At 52.4% G+C, this 24450-nt stretch overlaps 2 protein-coding genes across 5 annotated transcripts in view; one reads left to right on the plus strand and one right to left on the minus strand.

Moving 5' to 3' along the window:
* The first annotated feature begins 392 nt into the window (after positions 1 to 392).
* Positions 393 to 15805, plus strand: CCDC167 (coiled-coil domain containing 167). The gene is made up of 4 exons (XM_037146213.2): positions 393 to 476; positions 13796 to 13890; positions 14087 to 14139; positions 15455 to 15805. Exons 1-4 carry the CDS (start codon positions 435 to 437, stop codon positions 15556 to 15558), a joined length of 294 nt encoding a protein of 97 aa, XP_037002108.1. The 5' UTR covers positions 393 to 434; the 3' UTR covers positions 15559 to 15805.
* A 1330-nt stretch (positions 15806 to 17135) lies between these two features.
* CMTR1 (cap methyltransferase 1) overlaps positions 17136 to 24450 on the minus strand; it is a 46955-nt gene continuing 39640 nt past the window's right edge. For all 4 annotated transcript variants that reach the window (XM_037146212.2, XM_037146211.2, XM_037146208.2 and 1 more), the window contains 7 exons: positions 24000 to 24122; positions 23243 to 23334; positions 22311 to 22379; positions 21021 to 21068; positions 20032 to 20144; positions 19324 to 19432; positions 17136 to 18525 (listed from right to left, as the gene is read on the minus strand). In XM_037146212.2, the coding sequence (XP_037002107.2) occupies positions 18393 to 18525; positions 19324 to 19432; positions 20032 to 20144; positions 21021 to 21068; positions 22311 to 22379; positions 23243 to 23334; positions 24000 to 24122 (687 nt within the window). In that variant the 3' untranslated portion in view covers positions 17136 to 18392. The remainder of the gene's footprint in view (positions 18526 to 19323; positions 19433 to 20031; positions 20145 to 21020; positions 21069 to 22310; positions 22380 to 23242; positions 23335 to 23999; positions 24123 to 24450) is intronic.

Raw genomic sequence — 24450 nt, forward strand, 5'->3', positions numbered from 1 at the left:
CTTTGAAGGCTGGGCAGGGTGTGAATGGGGGTGGGGTGGGAGGTGCAGGTTGGCCACAAAGTGTGCAGGGTGATGAGTAAAGAGATGAAGGGCAACGAAGAAGAAGATGGGGTGGGGAAAAAAAGGCTCTCGGTGTTGTACAGTGGCTTTGCGTAAATACGGAAAGAGGCGGCTCTACTCCAGGGTTGGGAGTTCCAGGGTTGGGTGTTTTTCCTCCCCGGGGCATCTAGTGACCCATCCTCCCTCCCCCCGGCCCAAGCCTGAGGTTGCCCCTCATAAACATGGCCGCGCCACGCTGGCCCCGCCCCTCAATGACCGGTAACCCCACCTCTCACCGCCTTGTGGCCAATAAAGGAGAAGCACGACTGTTTGCGCATGCGTGATACCACCAACGGGAGCGTCCAATAACGACTAGGGGATCCGGGCAAGTAAAAATGGCTAAAAAGAAGCGGGAGAAACTGGGCGTCGCTCTAGAGGTGAGAAGAGAAGTTGGAGTGGGCCACGTCGTCAGTGGCCTACTTCCCGCGGCGGGGTCGTGGGTCTGCCCAGCTGTAGACTGGAGGAGGGGCCAGAGGGAGGCAGTCGGGGGGACGCGGGTTTGGAAGAGGGAAGCCAGGGACGAGAGGGGGCCCCCCCGTGCGCACCTGGAGGGGCCCGAAGGCTGCAGAGCCCGAGGAGGCGCCGGAGGTGGGAACCGGAGGTGAGGGGACCTCCAGAGGGGAAGAGACTTGGAAGTGAACGGGAGCTCCAAAGAGGACGGGACAAAGAAATTAAGGAGGCCCCGAAGGGAGACGTTAAGTGAAGACCCTAAAAGGACGGAGGTTGAGGGGTACCCCAGAGGTGTAGAGACCTGTAGATGAGGAACCCCCAAAGGTTAGGAACCCGTACTGTTTAGTGTATTAGTAGTGGCTTGGCTTTCCTCTGAGGTGGGAAATTTTTCCTCTAGGGTGCTGAAGCTTGTAGCTTGAAAATTACTTTGGGAACCTGTGGGAATTTGTAGAGAATTGTGGAATGGTGATGCTTCCAAATTGCTTAAAAATAATTTGCTGCCTATGAAAGGGAAAGGAAATTGATGCATATTGAGCGGCGTCTATATGCTACTTTGTTTGCATTCTCAGTTAATTCTCAGTATAAACCCGTGAGACTTGTACAGGTGAGGAGACTGAGGTCGAGCAGAGCACAGGTTGAAGCAGTAGAGGAGCTGAGAAACACAAGCCAGGTGATTGGTCTTCTAGTGCAGCGGTCTCCAACCTCTTTGGCCAGGGACCCATTTCCTGGGAGAAGGGGGGCGGGCAAGGGTGACAGGAGGCGGAGCTCTGGTGAGCTTCCCTCCCCTGCTGTGGACGGATGGGGTGAGGGGGTATTGCGGGGCGCGGTGACAGGAGGCGCTCCCATGGTTCCTAAGAGCCCTGTTCTAGTGCATCTTGTTTCTAACCTGTTACAATCCCTGGAGATCACTTCCCAGAGGTTGCAAGAAACAGGGTAGTAGTCTTGAGCTTACTACCCAGTTTAGTGCTTCTCAAATGTAAGGCTGCACTAAGAATCATTGGAGAGCTTGTTACAATGGAGAGTTGTTGAATTCCCTCTCACCTGGAGTAATTTCATTAAGACTTGGGTGTGTATTTGGGGGTGGAGAGAGTGTATTTTTAACAAAGAATTTGTGGGGGGGGTTTCATTGATTTGAGAGAGAGAGGTAGGTACATCGATTTGTTGTTCCACTTATTTATGTTTTCATTGGTTGATTCTTCTTTGAGCTCTAACCATGTATTGAGCCTGCAACCTTGGCATATTAGCATGATGCTCTAACCAACTAAGCTACCTGGCCAGAGCCAAAGAATGTTTTTTAAAAATTGTATTGATTGATTTTAGAGAAAAAAAAAGTCAAATTGTTGTTCCACTTATCTACACATTCTTTGGTTGATTCTTGTATGTGCCCTGAGTGGGGATTGAATCCACAACCTTGACACATTGGGACTCTGCTCTCACTCACTGAGCTACCCGGCCATGGCAGGAGTTTGTGGTTTTAACAAGCTACCCACATCATGCTGAAGCAGGAGGTTTTAGTAACACCCTCAAGAAATATCAGCCTACTTGGTAGGGAAAAAAGTTGATGGAAATATAAGTTTTCTGAAAGAGAATATAGATGGTAAAATGAGAAGACACTATGTAGTGGGAAGAGCATAGATTTTATAGTCTGTATCAGGACACAATAAGCTGCTATAACAGACCTCAAAAGTCAGTGGTGTCAAGAACAAGAAAGCTGTGGGGGGTTTTCTAACATGCTAGAGCAGGGATGGGCAGGTAGGTGTTGTCTGTAAAGGGTCAGATATAAATATTTAGTCTTTGCGGACCATATAGTCTCTTGTAACTACAGTTGATCCTCATTATTCATGGAGTCTATATTTGTGAATTTGTCTACTCGTCAAAATGTATTTGTAAAATCACTGCCTGCAATGCTTTTGCAGTAATTCACAAACTCAAAGCAGTAAAAAATTTGAGCCATCTGAGGCCCATGTATCTTGCTAAGGTTGAACAAGGCAGTCCCTCTGCCATCTTGTTTCAGTTCTTATATGGGAAACAAGCGTCCTTTTTGTGGTCTCTTTAGTGCCACACTTTTTTGTAATGTTGGGCTTTTTGCTGGGGATTTTGCTGTTTAAAATGGCTCTGAAATGCAGTGCTGAAGTGCTGTCTAGTTTTCCGAGTGCAGGAAAGCTTCCTGTGCCTCGCAGAACAGCTTTGTGTGTGCCTTTGTTCCAGTCTGAGTTATAGGGCTGTTTGACTGTGAGTTCAGTGTTAATGAATCGAGAATATATATTATATTAGGTCTTGTTAAACACGCAAAACAAGGTTTTGTATTGATCAGTTGATAATATTGTGACCAGAGGCTCACAGGAGCTTAACCTGGTTCAGTATTTGCTAATTCATTTTTTGGTGGCAACTTTATAGAACATAACTACCAACAAATAATGTGAATCAACTATACTCAAGATAGGCTGTCTTAGCACAAAAGTAGCCATAGACATTATGTAAACTAATGGGTGTGGCTGTGTTCCAATACCACTTTATTTACAAAATGGATGATGGGCTGTGTTTGGCCCACAGTCTGTATAGTTTGCCAACCCCTGGTCTAGAGTACTAGGACAGTAGTGGTTCTGCCTTCCCTGAGGATGTTATTGTCACCTCGTGAGTGAAACCAGGCCATACCGCACTGATGTACCTACCCACTGGCAGGGAAGGACAGAGTGGAGGAAGCACACTTAGTGTCTTAAGAGTCCTGGACCTAAAGTGCCCACTTTTCATTGGCAAAGATGTGAGGTAGGAAGCGAGGCCTCACCTGTCTGCAGGGGGAGGCTGGAAAATGCATTCGGCTAGGAGGCCACATGCCACAATGCAGCTTGATTGTAGGGAAGAAGGGGCTAGTGTGTTTTAGTGGACAGCCCATGGTCCGCATAGATCAAAGCTTACCTCGAAGAGTGGTTTTGAGGATTAAATGAGAAAATCTATTTAAAGAGCCTAAGGGGCCTGGCAGTGTTATGATCAACAAACAGTGCTCTCTTATCAGCAGACTTTGTAGTTCTTTTGCATCTTTTTATCATGGTTAAGTCCACCCCCTTGTTTGGACTTCAGTTTCCTCATCTGTAACACAAAGGACTGTAACTTCACCATGGTCTATAGACTCACATGGTCCAAGTACAGATCATAGTTGTCTATTTGGCTGACACAGGCTTTAAAAGTGTTTTGAATTTGCTGGGACACATGTTCTAATACCGCCTTACACCAGTCACATTTGCCAATATACTTTTTGATATATCAGTACCCATATAGATACTTACATTTGCCATCTTCATCTCTAAGGTTACTTTTTGCTTGGGTAGTCTAAAGTTTGAGATCTGTAACTGTGCACCTTAGGAAAAGCTTGGCATCTGGCTGTCTCCTCACCTTGCTCCTCTGTTGCCCCAGTGAGTCTGAGTGTCGAATGTGTACTGATGCTCAGTAGCAGTAAATACTGTTATTGAAAGTCGTGTGTTTAGAGCCAATGAGATGATGATTTAATCAACAGTGTTTGTTAATCTGAGAGACCGATAAAATCCCCACAGATGAGTGAGCTGAGCACCTGCAAACAGTCTCCACTTGTTGTAATGCAACAATGGCCGCGCAGGCAGCACTCAGCCCGAGGGCCAGCGTGGCCACTGTACTGGGCAGTTCCCTCCCAGGACAGCCATGACTCCTCCTAGCCTTCATGACGCGTGGCTTCTCTTAACGCCTTTTTATCTAACTCATTTGACACCTCGTGAGATCTCAGAGTTGGAAAAAACTGGCTATGAGTTTTAGCTTCAGAGAGTTAATTCTAAATAGCAAGAAAATTTCAATTCAGATGAGAAATCACCAGCTCTGGTACTGATTTTAATGTTGTGTGGGAGGAGGGAGAAGGTGTATTTTACTCTAAACTGATAGGTGGGTTCTGGCTGAGGGAAAGGTTGCATTTCAGTCTAAAGTGATAGGATTTTTGGCTGGTGTAAAACCTGTTGATGTTTTTAAATCTCTGATAATAATGAGCTGTCATTACTTGGTCATTGTGCTTTTCTTTTGAAGCGGGACTATTCAACGTGGTGTCCTTAGATGTTTCAACAGCCAATTGTCTTAACAGATGTGCAGTGTCTTACTGACATTTTAAAGGAGATACTGGGCTTGATCTTTTTCCTAGTACAAAAATCTATCAGTTTGGAAAGTTTTGGGCTACAAGTTACAAAAAACTGTCCTTAGTTATCTAAACAAATAGGAGTATATTTTTTTCCCATAACAGGAAATTTGGAGGTTGGTGACTTTGGTTCAAAAGCTCAGCAATGTCAGGGCTGGTATTTCTGCATTCTCTAAGTTGTTTCCTCATAGTCTCAATATAGCTGCCCAAGTTCCAGTCATCATATCTGATTTTTAAGATTTTATTTATTTGTTTTTAGAGAGGGGAAGGGAGGGAGAAAGAGAGGGAGAGAAACATCTATGTGTGGTTGACTCTCACATGCCCTCTACTGGGGACCTGGCCTGCAACCCAGGCATGTGCCCTGACTGGGAATCAAACTGGTGAACCTTTGGTTTGCAGGCTGGCACTCAATCCACTGAGCCACACCAGCCAGGGCTCATATCCAACTTTAAATGAGGAAGGAGAAAGGAACTATAACACTCTTTGTTCCTTTTATAAGGAAAGCATAAGCCCTCCTAGGAATCTCCCAGCTGACTTCTGAACATCTTGTTGGCCAGAACTGGTTCATGAGCACGCCTAGCTGCAGTGAGGCTGGCAAAGCATTTGTTGAGCTGTTCTAACTTCTGTAATGGAGTTAGACAAAGGAGGGGGGTTGGGAATTAGTGCTGTGCTGGCCAACTAATAGTGTCTGCTACAGGGAATACAATTTAATGGGAGTCATTTAAAATTTACTGGAATCCTTCTCAGAAAAAGAGGCTACGATCAGTGACGATGAGGTTGAGGTGGTAGGTTGAGAGAAGAAATGGCCTAGCCATGATGAGCGCCAAAGGAAAGGAGTCTTGACACTGGTAATTGTTTATCTGTCAGCCACTGCTATAAGCTGCCTGAGGGCAGGGAGGGGCAGAAGCACCAAGCCTGCTTGGAGACAGTCTCCGTTCTGGAGCCGCCTGTGCACAAAGCTGACAGGAGCCTACCAATTTGCTGAGACAAGGACTAGAAGCAGCTTAGTGGACTATCAATAAATGTTACTGAATTGGCTTGAGTGGCTGGAGGGGGCACTTGAACCCTTGCCTCTGACATCTGAGCCCAGTAGGGTGATTTGCTGGTCAGAGGTTAGGAGGCCACAGTGGAGCAGGCAGTTGGATGCTGCTTGGCTGGGGTGCTGTCCAGCCAGGGGCTGGGACAAAGGCTTGCAACATGTGGAGATCGTTCAAGGAATGCTGACCATTAAATGAGCCTCACCTGCTGCCAGACACAAGCGACAGGGCACCACTGGGCAGGTGATTTCTCTTGGCAGCCTGTGTCTGGCTCCGCTCCACTTGACGGGGGTCAGGAGACTAAAACCTCATTACCTAACACGGCTGGATGTCAGCGTGTGTGGAGTGGCTGTTTGCCAGCATCTTAATTAATGAATTCATAAGGTGCGGAGTGGATGCCAGTTCTTAAAAAATGCTTTGAGCCTTTCAGCAATGAAGAAGCTTTTGCTAATTTACCAAAAAATGTATTTGAGGAAAGAAGAGAAAACAAACTCCAAACAACATTCTGGCCAGGGACAGACGAAGGCTTCAGGCAGAGGGTGACGCGTCTCCCCTTGCAGCTGCTCTGCAGGCGGGAAGGTCTCAGAACGTCTCGGAGCCGGCTTGGGCTTCGGAGAGCCCCTCTTGTCCCTGACGCAGGGTGAGGGTCTCTCCAGAGGAATGACAAGCCCCTGGGTCCTCTGCTTTTCCTGACAACTGTCCATTGATCAGAAACTGGAAAGGGTGCCTGTCTCCATCTGCGCTCCCACGAGAGGAACCTCTCACAGGGCCTGATGATTTGGGGAGGTTTTTCCGCCCCCACAGAGTCCTGTGAGCCTGCTCCACAGAGAAACTCCCCTTAATTAGTGTCAGAGTAATCAGCCCATTGGGGTTTGAAGCCAGTCACCTGAGAAATTGAGGCCCGTGACCCCCATGTGACTTGACTGTGTGGCCTAAAGGCCCCAGATGGAAAGCCCAGCGCTCTTGCCAAAGACCATCTGGGCAGGCGGTCTGGCTTCTTTATCCATTATAATAAACATCCTGGGGCCTCCCTGACATGTGCAAATGAGTGGGTTTCCAGAAATCCAGTTCCCAGGCTGCTGGGGCTGGACGGGAACAGCTGACACCACTCTTAGGCTGTGAATTAGCAAGTGAGAAGAAAGGCTTCGATACCCACAGGGAAAGAAGGGCTTATCAGCCCCACTCACCCACCCTTTTCCTTCTCCAAACTGAGTCCATTTTTTAAAAATTTAATTTATTGGGGTGACATTAGTTAATAAAACCACACAGGTTTCATTCGTACAACTCAAAACATCACCTGCATACTGGAAAGTGGGATGGCGGAGGTGGACGTGGGCAAACTGGGTCTGTTTTGTGTGCATTTTGGAAGGTGCCTTGGTGATTTGGGGGAGGCTGGCTGGCATGTTTGTGAAGCCAGGGCTGGAGGGTAATTGCCTCCAATGTGAGGACAGATGCTCAGCTCCTTGTCTCACTGTCTCCAAGCAAACAGATTTCAATCAGGTCCCTCCTTCACAGAGAGTATCTGTTGTGTGGACGGAGACCAAGAAAAGCTCTCATACAAGATTATTCAGAGTAGAGTCTATTGAAGCCAGATCAGGAAGCTTAGATAGACTTTGACCGGGATGTGGAATAACTGGTCCACACAACCCTTCTTTGTCATGAATGTTTTCATGAGGGATTTTTAAAGAAATGAGCCCTGGCGGAGAAAAACCCAGATTCAGAACCCACTTCTGCCACTTCCCAGTTCCATGACTTGGGGCAGTTGCTTGAAATCTCTGTGCGGGTGTTTGCTCCCTCTGTAAAATGGGGCAGCCCCTTCCTTGTAGTGTCGATGGTGCAGACACCCCAAAAACGGCGTCGCCCAGGGTGGAGGTTGGACCCAGTGGCTCAGGGCTGGTGGCTCACTGCTTTGTCGATGTGAGTTGGCAGACTCACTGTGTGACCGAGGACAAACTACTTTTCTTCTATGGCATGAGTTTCTTCATCTGCGAAGTATGGATACTAATAGTGCTGCTCGCTCAGAAGGGAATTGTGAGCACTGTGTGAGGGAACCTGAGACAAGCCCAGAGCAGCACCTGGTACACAGCACGCACTACAGAAGAGGTGGCTGCTCCTGGGGTGGTTTAGTTTAGGCTTCCGTGAGGCTGCCTTGACTCATTTTGTGCCATCCACACATGCGAACCCAGCAGTTTGAGTTGGGCTCAGATACCCTACACCATGTTCTTTATCAGTTCTTGGTACCCAGCAAGGACCTAGCCAGGCAGGTGCAGGATATGCCCTGTGACCATGGCCCGACTCCCGAGATTAACTCATTGCCAGCCACTGGCTGATCCAAAGCTCCTGAGAGCAAGACCAGCAAGACCAGCAAGACCAAAACACCTCCCAACCTGGAAAGCAGTGGACGAGTGCCAAGCCCTGAGGGCGTTTTCTGCCCTTTCCCAGAAGAAGGTCCAGCCCTAGACAGTGGCCCCTTAGGCAGTGGGCAGGGAGCCATCTCCCAGGCTGTCAGGATGCTCATGGGAACATGAGTTAGCCATTCTCAGTAGGGGAACCTTTGCTAGGGGTGTGACTGCCTGTGGCTTGTTGTCAACAGAACAAAAGCTGCAGGTGAGGCCCTGGCAGCAGCCAGACGCAGGGAGCCTGGCCTGACCTGACCTGACCAATGTGCCAATCAGTTTGCACGTAAGCTAGTGCTCCTGTTTCTTGCCCCCAAAGAGGTCTCATTGAGGGCTTTGCCAGGAGGCTCCATACTCCTGAAAAGATGCCTCACGGGATTCAAGATGAATTTTACAGTTTCTCTTAACACAGTGGTTTTATGGCATATAGGACCCCAGGGAGAGTTCCCTAAAGCTCCAAGGTGTTATTCCCCGAGTCAGGTGGCAGAGGGGATTTTGCTCAGCTGGCTTGGGGTTACTGAGCTGCCAGCAGAGCACCGTGGAGCACACAGCACTCAGAGCTGCCTCTGAGGGGGGAGAAGCTCTGCCCCTGATGACTGAAAATGGAGAAGTCCTTTCTTCCCTTAGTATCTGCCAGCAGAAGCGATGGCCCCACTTGGCTGGGGTTGCAACCCATGCTGATCTTGACTGTCAGGCTGACTTCAGATCTTGACATTCTTTTGCAGGGAACGTCCCTGCTTCTGTGGAGAATCCTTGGTATTACACTTCTCACTGCACCAGTTCCTCTGCTCACTCCTGAAGCTGCCCTTCAAGCACTGATTCCCCAGTCCATGCTTGGATAAGAGAGGCAGTGTTTGGTGGTGGAACCACTTGCGAGCTGTTCCTGTTATAGTATAGACATCCTGGCTCCTGCTCCAGGCCTCCCTGGGACCTTCAGCTCCCTCCCACTTGAGGGATGCTCCTTCCCACTCCCTACCGTATGGACTTCTCTTTCCCGTCTTTCTCATCCTGTCATGGTTCTGTGTCTTCCCTGTCTAGGCTCAGGCCAGGTTTTAGCCACTGCTGGGCTTGGGGTCAAATCTGACTTACCCACAGGGACCCCCTGCACACTCACCACCTACTTCTTGGTTCTTTGAATTGCTTGCACACAGGTTCGCATGACACCTACCAGGTCCTCAACTCTGTGAGGTGGAAGAAGGCACAGGGTACTAACCTGCAGGGAGCTCACACCACACATCACTGCCTTCTTGACCCCTTGGGTTCCTTTGCCAGCTGTGCTGCACCTGCTGTCATCTCAGTGCCTTAAGTGTTCATTTTCCCTGTATAAAAACAGGCTCTTGGTCTTCTGAATATAAATGCAATGTATGAACACTTGTTAATGCCATTGCACATCGGGGCATCTACTCTCTACCCCCGCACTGTCTGAATGAGTTCCCTGTCTCAGTCCTCACTTTGGCCATAACCACGTGACCCGTGAGTCACAGCTAGCATTGCTACCTGCCTATAGCTCCAGGAAAATCTCAGCACCGGAGCCAATCTTGGGCGTGGCATGCTCGTCCTGCTAATTGACCTGCTCTCCAGCTGGTTGGGCAGGAGTCCTGGGACCCCCGTGGCCTCCAGAGTGTAACTCTCCCCACTGGTGTTGTCTGGATCTCTTTGCTGGGGCCTCTTTCTACTTTAATCCTGGGGCTTTGCATTCCTGCTTCCAGCTTAGCTGCACGCCCGGCCCCATAGAGCCACGGTGTGGCTGAATCTGGGCTCCACCTGCCGTCCGTGTCTCTCTAGAGTGCCCAGATCACACCTGAGTCTGTTCTGCCCTTCCACACTGCTCTAGGCTTGTTATCCTCGGGTTGCACCAGCCCCGCCTCCAGAACTTGGTGCTGTCTCCTGAGCCCCAGGCCAGCTTCATCCACAGGCACTTACGAGGTTCCTAGCATGCCATGTCCCGAGCCAGCCGAATGCTGCTCTGATGGTCTACCCTGCAGGCCCCCACCCCTGCTGAACCCATCCCGACTCAGAGGATGGCTACCGGTGACCAGGGGGATTTCTGTCCATCACACAACTCCACTTCTAGCTCCTTCTCTTACTCTCGCTACAAATGAACTTTTTTCATTTTATTCCCCAAAGGACCAATGAAAGCTGTTCTCTGATGATAATGGCAGCACTCACACACTGGACTACCCTGTGTGCTGGATACTCTTCAAGCACCTTATGTGTATTGGTCACATCCCCCTCACAGGTCTTTGAAGTACCAAACATTATCTCTGCTTTACACACGAAGACACTGAGACACGGGATTAAGGGGCATGGCAAGTGAGCAACAAGCTGAGGATGTGATTGCCACCCCCGCTCCGTGCGACCGCACTTTTTGGGAGCCACAATTTCAGGCTTCTAGGTACTTAGGCTTCCAACCATTTCCTCAGTTCTGACCCTTAGGTTTCTAGAATTTTCTTGACATTTGTTTCCTTATTCTGGTCTGAATTCCCTTGTCTCCTCTCCTGGTCCTGACTGTCGTGTTCTCATTTGCCTTCAGCCTGCTGGCAGGGAGTAAACTAAGGATTCCGGATTTACACTGGGGATTCAGCGAAGTGAATAGTCCACCTGCATGTTGTTGAGAGTTGACCGAAAACCCAATGAGAGGCTTCCTTTAAGGCCCACTTTCTGGGTCTTTTCCCTCATTTCTGGGCCTATCTTGTCAGCTCTGCTCTCTTGACCACTCCTGATCCAGTCACAACTAAGAGACGAATCCTGACCCTCTACCCTGCCTTTCCTGCAGCCAGGAGGTCACCTAGAATCAGTGCACTGTGATAGCTAGCTGCTCTGGAGTCCGCTTCTGCTTCAGCATATGCTTCAGGGTGTTTGCTGGCATGGTCTCCTGAGGCAGGTTTCTGGCCTTCTGAAGGGCCAGCCAGCCGCCGAACAGTCTCAGCTCCCCTCACACAGCCCACCTCAAGCAGCTGGGTTATTAGGAAGGGGAACTTGGTGTTTAGAAGGGTATCAGAGCTGTCTGCAGGACATAAATGTTCATGTAGGAAGGCTAGAACTTGAGTCCCTAAGACCTTGATTTGTGTTTGTTTGAGCCTCATTAAAAAGTGGTAAAGGAAAGTGGGGGGCTATTCAGTGGAACTACAGGTAAATGGGGCTTGTTCAGAGAGAGGCTGTGGCTGCCAGCTCCTTGGGCCCTGCCCAGAGCACAGCCACTGGTTGGCTTGGCTACTTGTGGTTTGCCAACCTCGATTTAAAGGTTTTGCCTAGCATGAATTCCTGGTCTTGCTCCCGGCGAGTTAGTGCTTGTTTGGGTACCTGGTGGCCTCCTAGAGGTGTTTAGGGATGGAAATCCCCAGCCTTTTTTCTTCCCAGAATGACATGTAAGCCAGGGCCTGGCCCAAGGGTGGCAGGGAGGAACCTCACCTGGGACTAATACTCACACTGGGCAACCCACAAATCCATGTCTGTGTGCTTGTGTAGTTGCTTCCCTTCCTCCTTCCAGCTTTTGTGGGCACAAGTAGAGGGTTTCAGAGGCCACTGTCACATGAGGCCTAAACCTGTCTCCATCTCCTCAGCCCCAGCCATGGCTACAAAGACTGCAGTGGGCTGGGCCTTACGGCCACAAAGAGGAAACAAATAGCTGACATGCTCTCTCGGACGGGAGCTACAAGGTCAGGCATCCCTAGGGGCCAGGAAGGCACATACATGACTAGAGTGGCCCAATCTGGGCTAGAGTTGAACCCCTAGGCTGCAAGTTTACCCCATCTGCCCACGGGGCTCCCAGAGTTTGGGAAGATGAGTTTGGATGCACAGGCTGGAATGAAGGAATGACATCAGCCTCATGAGACAAGGACAGACTGATTTGCTGTGGGCGGGAGGCAGTACCCCTCTGGTAGAGAGGTCTATAGAGGAGGTAGAGCGGCTTCAAGAATTAAGCTTTGCTTGGGATGCAGCATGGAATTTGGTGCCTCGGTGGGACTTTCTACACCATGAAATGGAAACAGAGTCTTGGGGTTCTGAGGGGCTGGGCTCTGTGTTGGGGATGCTGCTGTGAAGGGTGGGCCGCACGGCAGCCTGAAGCACCTGCTGCTCTCAGCTCTGGCTCCCTGGCTCCACTAGCCATTGCAGCAGGCTACAGTTGTTCTCAGAATCTGGCTCCCTGGAGCTCATTTCCCTACGGCTCCTGTTCTAGGGTGGCCTTTGACCTCAGGCACAGGCCCCATCTCCTGGCTGGGGCTGTTTCCTTTGGTGCCCATTTGCACAGAAATGACACAAATAACCAGGCAGTTAACCATGTGCAGTTACTCTCTCCCACAGGGCCCTGCTTCTGGAGGTAGAGCTGGCAGCATGCTGGGCTGCAGGGAAGGGGGTAGATGGGGCATCATCTGTGCCGGGCACTGGGATGAGGGAAAGAGGCTGCCCCGGGATAGGTGCTGACCAGGGAGAGGGGCAGATGGCCTAGAGGCTGACACACTGGCCCCAGAACACCTGCCCGGGACTCTGGGATTCGTACTTGCGACCATTGATTACCGTCTCTTCAGGGGTCACTCTGGAAGGGACTGGAGCAGGGAACTGGCTGAGAGCGATAAGGAGAGAGGGGTGTTCCACTTTGACTGCTCAGAGAAGTGATTCTGTTTGGGGGACCTTTTCTTCCGTTTATGAAATAGAGGTCATATTTGCTATCCCTCCCAGGGACGTGGTGAGAATGAGTTAAGTCAGATGGAAAATTGAGCATTTCAGGGCCCTGTGGGCCTTCCTGCCCACCAAGATCTAGGCTCCTGCCAGCAGGGCGGTGGTTTGAGAAAAGCAGACCCAGGCCCAGCATGGTGGCCAGGTAGATAGATGCCTGGGGACAGATGGACACAAATGAACTTTCAAGGCCAAATATGACACCAGGACCCAGGTTTGGATGATCCAGTCCAGTGTTTTATGTACATTTTCTCACAACTCATTATTTTATCAAGTGCACATCTCTGAAATTAAAATCAAATAGGAAAACTGATACCTTTGGCAGCCAACCTTTCAGACATTATTTTGCTCACAAGTTACAGCCACCTTGATGATGAGCAGTGTTTTTGCTCAAGAACCTGGTCAGAAAGAAATGGAAGTGTTTTGCATGTTTTTACAGTGGTTTCTGGTGACTCTCATGGAAAGATATATTGTCTCACAGCTGAGATTACTTAGAGATGAAGTGTGATCAGTGGAAAAAACACCTGCACTTTGCCCCTGGATGTGTGTTGGCCCATCCCGCCCATGGGGGTGCGTCAGAAGGGCAGAGCCTTCCCACGGCGTCTCACTTCCCTCCAGGACACGCCCGTGCGGCAGGCGTCCGCCGTGCTCAGAGCTCTGGTTAGTCCTGTTGTGGGGCCCACTGGGGCCTGTGCCAGAGAGACAGTGACTAAGGGCCTCTCCCTATCTGTCCCCAACCCACGACGTGGCCCATGGGGTCAGCACAGCTGTGAGACCCTGAGCAACACCCCCACCTGTCTGCAGTGGGGCTCAGGCTGTACCACGTGGAGGTAGAGGACGGCAAACCAGAAATGTTAGGAATGGTGGGGCGGGGGGCTGTGCTGGAAGACTCCTAGAGGCTTCCTCCTCCCCTCCCCAAAGTCCTATTTTGAAAGTTGAAAGGCTCTGCTGCCCACCTCTCACTGCTGGTGTGCTGTATGTTTCAGATCGATGGGCTGGAGGAGAAGCTGTCACAATGTCAGAGGGACCTGGAGGCTGTGAACTCCAGGCTCTGTGGGGCAGAGCTGAGCCCAGACACCAGGTAATGCTCCTGTCCATGCCCTGTGCCCCACCCTCCTTCAGCCCTTCCTGTCTAACCTAGGCCCTGAGCTTCTAGTCCCTCCTCCAACTGCCACCAGAGTCCTGGGCCCTTGTCCAACCTGCCCTGGTATGCCAACTGTCCCTCTGATGGGAAGAAGGAAAAGGGCTGGAGCCATAAAACTCCTTCCCCCTCACAGGAAGTCTCTGGAGAAGGAGAAAAACAGCTTGATGAACAAAGCCTCCGACTATGGTAAGAAAGTTCCCTTCTGTTGGCAGCCCCACCCTCCAGTCCCAGGGTCCAGAGGGGCAGGCAGCCCAGAGAGCCAGCCCACTAGGTGACAGGGGTCCAGGAGGCTGCAGGAACCCACCACAGGCCCCGCAGCCTGGAAGAGCAGTTTGTTCCTTTGTTCCTAGGGAGCTAGAGTGGCCTGCGGGTCTGTCTTCCTGGAATGAAGGGGTACGATGGTAGCCAGGTCCAGAAAAGGTTCTCACATCCACTCAGACTTGGGAGGTCTGTTTTCCCTGCCCACTCTTCCCAGACCTCCACTCCACCCTGAGGAAAACCTTGTGGTGCGAATGAGGGCCTTGGTGAAGGAGAGTGAACCTCCCACTTAGCGGCTGTGAAGGGCTGCTGGGGTGGAGCAATGCTGCCACCTCCTGGGTGCTGGGGGCAGAGCCAGGCAGAGCCTAGGCAGGGCCTGGAGGGCAGCTGCTAGGCCCACTACCACCCCTTCCGCTGCTCCGCCCCTGCCGGCCTGGAGGAAAGATGGTCCACAGAAGCTCCTTGACTTGTCTGTTCTATTCTCAGGGGCCATATGTTGCCAAGAACCAGCCTAGAACAGTCCACATGGCAGGGAACCTTCCGGGGAGCCATTTTGAAAAACACTAAGCACAGTCCATGTGCACACCCACAGCCCTACCTGGGCTCCATCTGGTCTGCAGATCTCTCCCTGCTCCCTCACACAGGTAGAAGTGGGACATCAGTTACCCCTCCAGCCTAGCAATTGTCACACACCTGCATGTCACACAGGGAGATGAATAGAGACTGCAGGGCTGCAGAGTCGGACTGGCTTCCTCTGGAGGAGAGCCCGACTACTCGCAGCACAAACTGCCTCATCACAGCTCCCCCACTTCGCTGGCCGGGCACCCAGCGGACTGGGAGCAGTGGTGGTGCAGTTCCCCTGTACCTACCCCAGCGTCAGCACGCAGGCGGTCCCAGGTGCCCTCGGTGTCTAGTTGAGACACCCTGAAGGGGTGAGCACCACAGAGCCCACCCAGTGACAAGCCAAGGACTCACCTGGTGACGCAATGCCACCACATAGCTTGGCTTTCACGAGTGGCCTCTTTGGTGACCCCCTCACACATTCCATTCTCAGCCTCAGCTGCATTTGAGCAGCACTGAGTGCTAGGACTTTTGTGGGCAAGGGGGAGTCATTTTTACAGATAAGGAAGCGGCTGGTAGGGAACACCTCTGCCCGTAGCAGTGTGTGCGTCCATCTGTGGGAGAGCAGATGACAGTAGCAGATGGGCCCAAACCACCTGCCTAACACTCTGTATCCTCCCAGAAAAGGAGCTGAAGTTGCTTCGGCAGGAGAACCGGAAGAACATGCTGCTCTCTGTGGCCATCTTTGTCCTCCTGAGCCTCATCTATGCCTGCTGGACCATGTGAGCCCAAGATTTCTCCAGTTTGTAGCCTGGTTGCAACCAAGCAGGCCCTTCAGGCCTCAAGAGGACCAAGGTACAGGGACGTTTCTGCTCCACCCGGACACTGGAGCAGGGCTTCCCGTTGGCTCAGTCCCTCCTGCTGCCCTGCCCTGCCCTGCCTTGGGGCCTGGGTCTCCAGGACTGCGTGCTGGCCCCTCCCTTAGCCCACGGGAGAGGCAATAAAGAACACCAGGGCTGCGCCTGTCTGCTGAGTCAGTGTCCTGGTCCCACTATAGCTGGGGAGGGGGAGGAGGGATTGCACACTCAGGAATCAAGGAAGAGATGTTAAGGGAAAGCTCTTGGCTTAGAAATCAGAAAGAAGGAAGGCTGCAAAGGTGAGCCCCTGGCTTAAGTGGGGGATAAGGAGGAAGTGCTCTCCAAGCCAGAACTACACTGGGAGCCACTTCCAGGGCTTGGGAAATGTGCCGTGTGTCCACCCCTTCACCCCCCCAAACACGGTGCCTTGCTCTCTAATCAGTGCCACTGCCTGTAGTTATGGCAGAAAAAATGTAGCCTATGCTGCAAAAGGCAACTTGGGGACTTGAAGTGGTCGTGTGGCAGTCCTGTGGAGGCAAGGAGTTAATCCATCTTCAAGAGGCAGGCAAGCTGGTGAGGCCTGGTGGAGTGAGTGGGCAACAAGAGCCACGGTAATGACCAGACAGACTTATAATGACAGTGGCCAGTAAATCAGGTGGGGTTTGCGGGAAAGCAGCAGTAGAGGCGGGGCCCACTGGAGGGGGAGGCCGGAGGCGCAAACACAGACATCTCATATAGCCCCTGAGCACATCCCTAATCCTACTCCCAGCCCAGGGCCAGGAGTCTGGAGTGGGAGGCTAGAGCAAGCAGAGCAGTGCAGGGCAGCCAAAAAGGTGAAAGGCCTAGGAGCTGAGATCTCCCCAAGTAAGTAAAGAAGGAAAGTTGTTGTCCTGGGAGCTTGGGGAAGGACCCTTGAGGCCAGGGTGAAGGAGCCAAGCAAAATGCAGGCAGGCTCTAGGAAGAAACCAGCACTGGTGATGGAACTGGTGAAGAGACTGGACTGGAATGGACTGGGAGGTGCTGCCAGCACCTGCATGTCCCCTGCCCCAAGCACAGCACCCAGTGCAGAAGGAAGGAGGGATGCTGGCTATGGGTCAGCGAAACCATCTCTCCCTCCCTCTGGTCTAGTGGCACTAATTGGTCTGACACCTGTGATATTTTAGTCACACAGACTGATCCTGGATTGTCACAGTGCCACCAGAGCTGTGTGATTATTGTAAGGGGGAAAGTGTCTGCACCCTGCTGGGCTGTGGGTCCATTCATCCTCCAGTCCCTGCTAACAGGAGCTGCATCATTTCCTCACTTCCTTGGGCCCCTTTCTGGCAGCAAGCAGCAGCTCTGGGAGCCCTGCGTTTGGACAAGGCCCTGATTAAACAAACCCTCTCTTCTTCCAGCACAGCTTTCTCCCCTTCACCTTCAGCCCAAGCTGTTTTATCCCAGCCAGTCCCAGACCACAAAGTACCAAGGACAATCAGCAGCAGCCCCAGCACAGAGCCACACAGGCAATTAAAAATATGTTTATCTTTAATGATCCAAGATTTTGCAAGACACACTGTTATACCTAGAACTGGGTGGAAAGACAGCAGTTTAGCAGTGCTCTGCCAACCCAGTGGGGGAAGGGGGACTGGATACTGGCTGGAGACCCGCCCCACCCAGGTGGAGCCAATTGCAACCTCACAGGAAGCCTCAGTGCCCTATCTCCATGGAAACCAATCTAGCACTGGGATGGGGCCCTAGGGAGCCTGTGCAAACATCTGACAGGTACCCTCCCCACCCAAAGCTACTGCCTAGCTTCCCCTCTTCCCCCTCCACCACCACAGAGAAAATAGTGACCATAAAATGACAGAGTGACTGTACCCCCTTACTGGGGAATAAAGAGGGGGAAGGGTACAAGGTGGCTGTGGCAAATTAGGGTGTCACAATTGCCAGAGGGTGGGGTGCACCCCCACACACACCTGTTAAGGTGAGGCCACAGAGAAAGGCAGGGCTTTGAGGATCCTCCCCTTCCACAGCTGTCCATGGTTCGGGTCCAAAGGGGACAGGGCCCGGGAAGGCTCTATCACCCAAGGAAGCAGTCACACTACCAAAGGGGGTGCTACCTGCATCCTGATGTGGTATCAGGGGCGTGGGGCCCTCATACCTCCCTTCCCGGCCTGCGGGACTGTCAGAGGTCTAGGCTGCGAAGAATTCCAGGAAAGACCAAGACGGTGTGGGACGAGACAAGAAAATCTCCAACTTGGCATCAAAACAGAGCAAGTTCAAAGAAACAAAACCTTGATTTGTACAGCAGCTGCTCCTGGCCAGCTCGCGACAGTGGGCCTTCACCCACTCAGCGTTGGCCCAGTAAAAAGTTGGGCAAAGCTGGGCAATGGCTGCCCTCAGGGCAGTGCATGGAACTCAGAAAAGTGAGTCTACAGGATACAGGAGAAAACAGCAGAGCTAAGGCCCTGGGCTCTCCAACAAGTCCCTCACCAGCCCCACGTACCCTGGGCCCTGACCACAAACCCGCCACAGGAGCAGCATCTTTCAGGCTGAGTCCTGGCATGGGAGACGGTTCCCAGGCAGGTCTCTGGGGAGGGAAGTCTAAAAGGTGTCCAAGAAGGAACCTGTGAGTGTCCTCAGAAGGCCCCCGACTGAACTCTTCAGGGGAGACGGAGAGGAGACCACCCACTCATGGCCAGGCTGCAGTGACTGTGTGCCCCAGGCAGAGCACGCTGACTCCACACAACAGGGCATTCCGCAGGGGTGGGCGTCCCTGGGCCCTCAGGCGCTGTGCATCTGGATGAAGGAGAGGACATCTTCCTTGGACAGCTTGTCTGGGTCCTGGGGCTTCTGGGAGTCATGCACACGGATGCCATCGCCCCACTCCCAAAAGAGCCGGCCATAGTAGCAGATGCTAAGAAGGAGAAAGGAGGTCAGAGAGCTGGCTTAGGGCAATGGTCCCCAACCTTTCTGGCACCAGGGACTGGTTTTGTGAGAGAATTTTGCCAGAGCCAGGGCAGGGGCCAGACAGGTATGGAGCTCAGGCTGTAATGCCAGCGAAGCTTTGCTAGCTTGCCCCGCCCGCCCCTCACCTCCTGCTGTGTGGCCAGGAGGGGGCAGGAGTTGGGATTGGGGGGATCTTTCCTCTGGCAGCCAAAACCCCAGAAGGTTCCAGCTCCTCACCTCCTCAAACCAGCTTTTCCCAACAGCTGCCACTTACTGACTGCACCCAGCTGGGTTTTCACAATTACTGATACTCCTGGTTCACCTGTCTGTGCTGGTCTAATAAATAGTATTCGTGTGGTGACAGGAATTATTGTCAATGGCTCATCTTGGGCACATTAGGGCTACTGGTAGCTGTTGAAACCTGTGACCAACAATCTGGCAAATGGACCCTGGGCCTTGAGAAGGGACACCTAGGACCCTCGGTTTCAAGGGGCAGCGCTGTGGTACTCAGCCACGCTCCCATCACCAGGCCAGCTGTACATAAGCTGCTCCGTGGGGCCAATGCCCTGCCTAAGTGGGGCCCTTCCCACCCAGGACTCCCAACTGTCACAGCAGGTCCTGGCGTCACTCCTCTTAACTGAACTTGCTTACTACCCAGGTCCAGCCACACCCTGGAGGGGACTGCCCTCTGCACCCTTGTGGGGAGGACCCAGGCCCTTGCTCAGGGGAGCCCCTGCACAGGCAGGCCTGGAGGAGGGCTACTTACTGAAATGGGGCAATGGAGTCTGGAGGGAGCTCATAGGTAGAGGTCCCAGTTTTCTTGTTGTAGAAGAACTTCCTCTTAAAGCTTTTGCTGATTCTCATAGTCCATGGCTCTGACAGGAGGAAGAGGAGCAGCAGCCCAGAGAAGACACAAACCCACGGGGAATAGGTCAGGACAAAGCAGGGGTGTGCCTTCCTCCATTCCCATTCTTCCACCCCCCTCCCCCAAAGTGCAGGCAGAGACCAGCCTGTGAGGATGCAGATTTCACTACCAGCCCAAAGGGGCTCCTGAAGAATGACTGTTAATTAACAACCCCACCTGATCCTGCCAACAACTCAGGACCCTGGCAGAGGGAGCACGGAGCACAACTCTGTCAACCAGAGTGGAACCGTGAAGAAGGCTTTTACAGGGGTGCACTGTCCGAGACTGACTTTCTGAATCTGCCGCTGCCTGCTGAGAAATCCTCTTCCCGCCACGAGGACACCATGTGCATGAACGAGTTGGGCTCCTCTCTTCCCCGCCCCAACCTAACTGCCGAAGAACGGAAGAGGCTCGGCACACAACTGTCCCCCCAGCCCCAGGCATCTCAAAGAAATGCCAGCCTGGCTGCTACCCATATTCGTAGAGAACCCTTAGCTCTGGCTTAGGCAGGGTCTGGGCCAGTCAATGGGACTGAGGGGCAAGGACAGAGAAGAGTCGCTTATCACCCACCATTCACCGTCCTGACGATGTAGAGGCCCGTGGGCACGAAGTGCCGGTCGTCCCGCCCCGTGTAGCTGAGCCTCGGTGTGCCGCTGGAGCCCTTGATGATCTTCATCTCCAACCTGATGTCCCCACGTAGGTGTGCAACAGGAAGTGCGTGTGCACGACAGAGAGAGAAAGCCCTAACATTAGCCCCTTGCTATTATCAAAATCACAGCAACCAAAGTACTAGCAGTTCAACGTAAGAAACTGAGACAGAGACATGAGTGAATGCTCCATGCCACACTGCAAGTGAGTGCGTGCAGTGCTGCCTTCAGAAATCAGGCTCAGGCGCTGAACTCCCAACGGAGTAATGGAGGCAGGGGAGTAACATGCCCCTGAAATACTGCTATTGTTGTATTTCAGGGTGACACCAGTAAGGGCAAGGGTAAGACCTGAGCGCCTCTGAGTACCACTGGGTCTTCAGTCCACCACCCATGGCATCACCGTGGCCAATGGAGAGTTAACATGAGAGCATGGAGAATAGAGGCGGCAGCGCAAGCCTAGGACGGACCCACAGATCCCCGCCACCCCCGCATGGCTAAGAATCTGAAGAGGCAGTTATGCCCCCTAACCCTCCAGGCTCAATCTCTCTGTCAGCACCAGGAGCTGGGATTTATAGTGTTTCGTGCAGCTTACTGCTCGGCCCCTCGCAGGGACAATCGTAACTATTACAGCATCAATGAGCCCGTATTTCTGCCTGACGCACACCAGCCTGCTTCCCTCCTGACAGGGTGCTGAATCAGCTCTCGGCCGGGGGAGAGGGTGGGGGGTGCCTTGGCTGCAGTGGAACCTCGCTGCACAAGGCAAGGGAGGTTGGGGGTAAAGGCAGCTTGCAGGGGCCAACTTACCACCCACCCCAAACAACCTCTACAGAAAAAAAACAGTGAATCCTGGACACTGATGGCCCCCATCTTAACTGCGCTCAAACCCTGAGCTGCCTTGGTTGAGTCACTCACCTGACAAAAATCTTCTCCATTTCTTCCAGCCTGTACACCTCCTTCACCCTGCAGGGAGAGGGACAGGGAGAGGACAAGGGCTTCCTGGGGGCACATTCTTGTCCAGGCAGCAGCTGGTAGGCGGGAGGCTATGCCTGTCCTTGCTCTCTGCCCCCAGCCTGCTGCACTACACAGACAAACCCGAGGTGTCAGAGCTGCCAAGAGTCCCCTGGAGCCTACCAAGGGGAACTGGGGAAAGCAACTGTGGTTAGGGAAGGCGGGAGCGAGTGGAAGGGCTGGCGGCACAGGCGTCTCTGCCAGCATCCCACCCCAGTGTGTCATCACTGTTGCCGGAGGCCAGAACACCAAGGTCCAGGCTCCTGGCCACATCTGACTACGTGGGTTTTAGACATTTTTGCAGCAGAGTTACTTCCAAATAGTCCTAACAGGTCTGTTACCATAGGGGGCAGGGGGACTCCTAACCAGGATGCAGGGCTCCTGTTTGATGCCCTGCCCTCCACCTCTGGGGGCCCTTGAACTCGCCCTGGGAACTGCCACTGGGAAGGTCCCCAGCGACCCAGCAACCAGGCCACAGGCAGAATTCCTGGGAGCTGCCTCCCAGGGCCAGGCAGACAGGGCATTTGCAAGCACAGGAAGAAATTGCTTTTAGACTTTCAGAAGGCATCTATAAAATGCATTTTCATTACTGGATTTAATTTTAACTAAATTCACATTAAAAAGAATAAAAATGATTTTGATAAAATATAGACATCTCAGTCTCTAGCCCTATGAAACCTCAGGTAATAGCTTCAGCCCTCAGCCCAGCCACGAGAAGTCTTCTCTCCACCTGCTCCCTGACTGTCCTCACCCCCCTCCTCCCTCAGCCCTGAACTTCCACACAGCCTAGTACGGCAGCGCACCCTGGCCTTCCGCCAAGCATCAGGGATCCCACTCCTCAGGATCCTTTCTCATCAGAAAAAAAATGGAAACGTCAGGCGACACGCTAATGATACCCAAGGGTGAACGTGGGACCCGCAGAGGTGTGTGAGCTCTCAAAAGCACGTCTTAAATGAGGACACCTTAGCCACTAGGAATGACTCTCCTGTGGAGGTTCCCCCACCGTGACAGTCGGGATGGGGAGTTAGTCTGGGGTGAAGAAGCCATCTACCTAGCACCCCAAACAAATCACTCATCAAGGGCAGTCATCTCTATCACCAAACTCACCTGGTCTCCCCGACAGGATGAGGAAGGAGACACTGGCCAGAAAGAAGCAAAGGGGACAGGGATTTGGGAAGGAGATGGTATGTTTACCTGATGGGATTCATGTCAGGCCGACTAGGCTTGGAAACAGCTTTCACGAATTTCTCAGCGAGCTGAATTCTACAATCCAAACAGAATCACTCAGACGCGAGCAAGGGTGCCTCCACCAGCAGCACCCTGCCCGCCCCAGGGCACTCTCACAGCACCCGTGCGAGAACACTCCTGACTGCAGCAAGAAGTAGGCCACTGCTCCGAGGCAGCGCTCGTGCGCCCCAGGAGACTTACCCTGCCCTTTTCCACTAGTGTCTTTCTCTATGCGCCCTCCACTTCTGGATGCTGAGCTCTGACTTTGCTATGGCTTGGATGGTGCTCCCGAAGTGCGCCTGCAGCTGCGTTCAGGCCCCTCCTCCAGAACTCCAGCATCACCCCTACTGTACGCGTCTGCTCCCTCACCCCAGACCATAGACACTGCAGCACACTCACTTCGATGACCCAACTTAGGAGCTATGTCAACATTACTGGAGGAGGGTGGTACAAGACGTCCCTCCTTTTTGCCCTCCCTCCTTTTTCACAACTGATTAGGCGTGCACCCTCCAACAGAAGTGCCCCTATGGGAATTGTGGGGCCCAGATGAACCAACTTAAATGGAACCACCAAGCATGAGACATGTTCTTCCAAGAAGACTCTCCTTCTCCCTATACGGTGACCCTCTTTCTCAACCTTAACACAAATATCACCTGTCATCTGAACAACTGTAGCAACATAGGACTGTGCTGGTATCGATGACCAACAAGGCTTAAACAAAGTCTGAAGTGCCAACACCAATTTCTCACGCTGCCCTTGAAACCAGCTATGGGTGGAGAAGGAAAACTAAGGACGTCCTTAAGCACAGAAGGCCTGGGTAAGTGGCGAAGCCTCAGGGGCTGCTTCCACAGAGGTGCCCTGGCCCACCCCATGTCCCTCCCCCAGGGCCCAGGTCAGACCTCTGGTTAAAGTGTTGTTCCCGCACGTCGCTGCCATTCAGCACGAGGACATCAAGGATGTGGATCGCACTAATTTTTCGCTGGGCCTTCCCCTAGAAGGACAAGTACACTGCCCACCTTGCCAGGGACTGGCCTGGGACCACTCTGCCCACCATTCTACCTATAGCTGGGAACGGGACTGGCTCTAAACACGGGCTATTTCTCTTGCCCCCCTCCCTGCTGAATTCTCAGCACCAGCCTGGTGCTGAGCTCAGCACCAGGCTTCTGAGCAGGCAGAGATCTGAGGCTCTGGGTATTGAGCTTCCTTGAATCTCAAACCCAGTGAAGCTGCTGTCATGGTGCTCCAGCCAAGGGCCTGGCCCCCCACTATTGCCAGACTTTCCTACTGACTGTTCTAAGAGTCCTCCGTAAGGCTGTTAACAGCCAAATCTCATGAGAAAATTGCTTCTTTCCCAAGGGATCTCTGGTCAAAAACTAAATCAGCAGCTAAAAAATACCTAGTAAGCCCACCAGAGCCCTTGATGCACAGAGATGACAGAGGTCTCCTCCTTCACATTTGGAGACTGTGGTCCTTCCTACCTGAATATGTCATGGCAACTGCTCAAGGAGTAATTCCCAAGCCTTACCCTGGCCCTGGGCCTATCAAGCACCACATACAATGTAACCCAGTTAACTCAGGGGGAAAAGGGCCAGACTCAGCTATGCCCCAGGTTCCTGGCTGGCAGGGGCAGGACACGTGAGCAGAACAACCTCTGACCTCCCCTTTCAGCTCATGGACAATCTCCACAGAGAGCAGAGTGTCCCGGGGTAGCTCTGTCTTCAGGTCCAGCTTGACCCAGCGGTCTGACTGGCGGCCATCCCACGTGTAGATCTGTGACTTCTAAGGGCAGAAAGAAGGGCTGGGTCAGACAGGCATGGAGACTGAGGGATCAGAGGCTCAATTCTTAAAATGGCTTTTATTTGGTGGCTATAAGCTCATGGGGCTGGGAAATGTCGGAAGAAAATGTCTAGGAGAGACCAGTCTGTTATATACTTCAGCGATAAGACAGTGTTATCTTCCACAGCTTCGGCGGGAGAGAAGTAGAGATCAACTCAGTCCTGACGTACATGGACCCAGGGCAGCATTCAAAAGGCCAAGGTCCACGAATAGTGGTTCTCAAGAAAGATCCAGCTTAGTGCATATCCCCCTTAGACTGAGGTGGGTTTGG

The sequence above is a fragment of the Artibeus jamaicensis genome, unplaced genomic scaffold (assembly GCF_021234435.1).
Source record: "Artibeus jamaicensis isolate MK-2021 breed Jamaican fruit bat unplaced genomic scaffold, CSHL_Jam_final contig_1803, whole genome shotgun sequence".
Taxonomy (NCBI): Eukaryota; Metazoa; Chordata; class Mammalia; order Chiroptera; family Phyllostomidae; genus Artibeus; species Artibeus jamaicensis.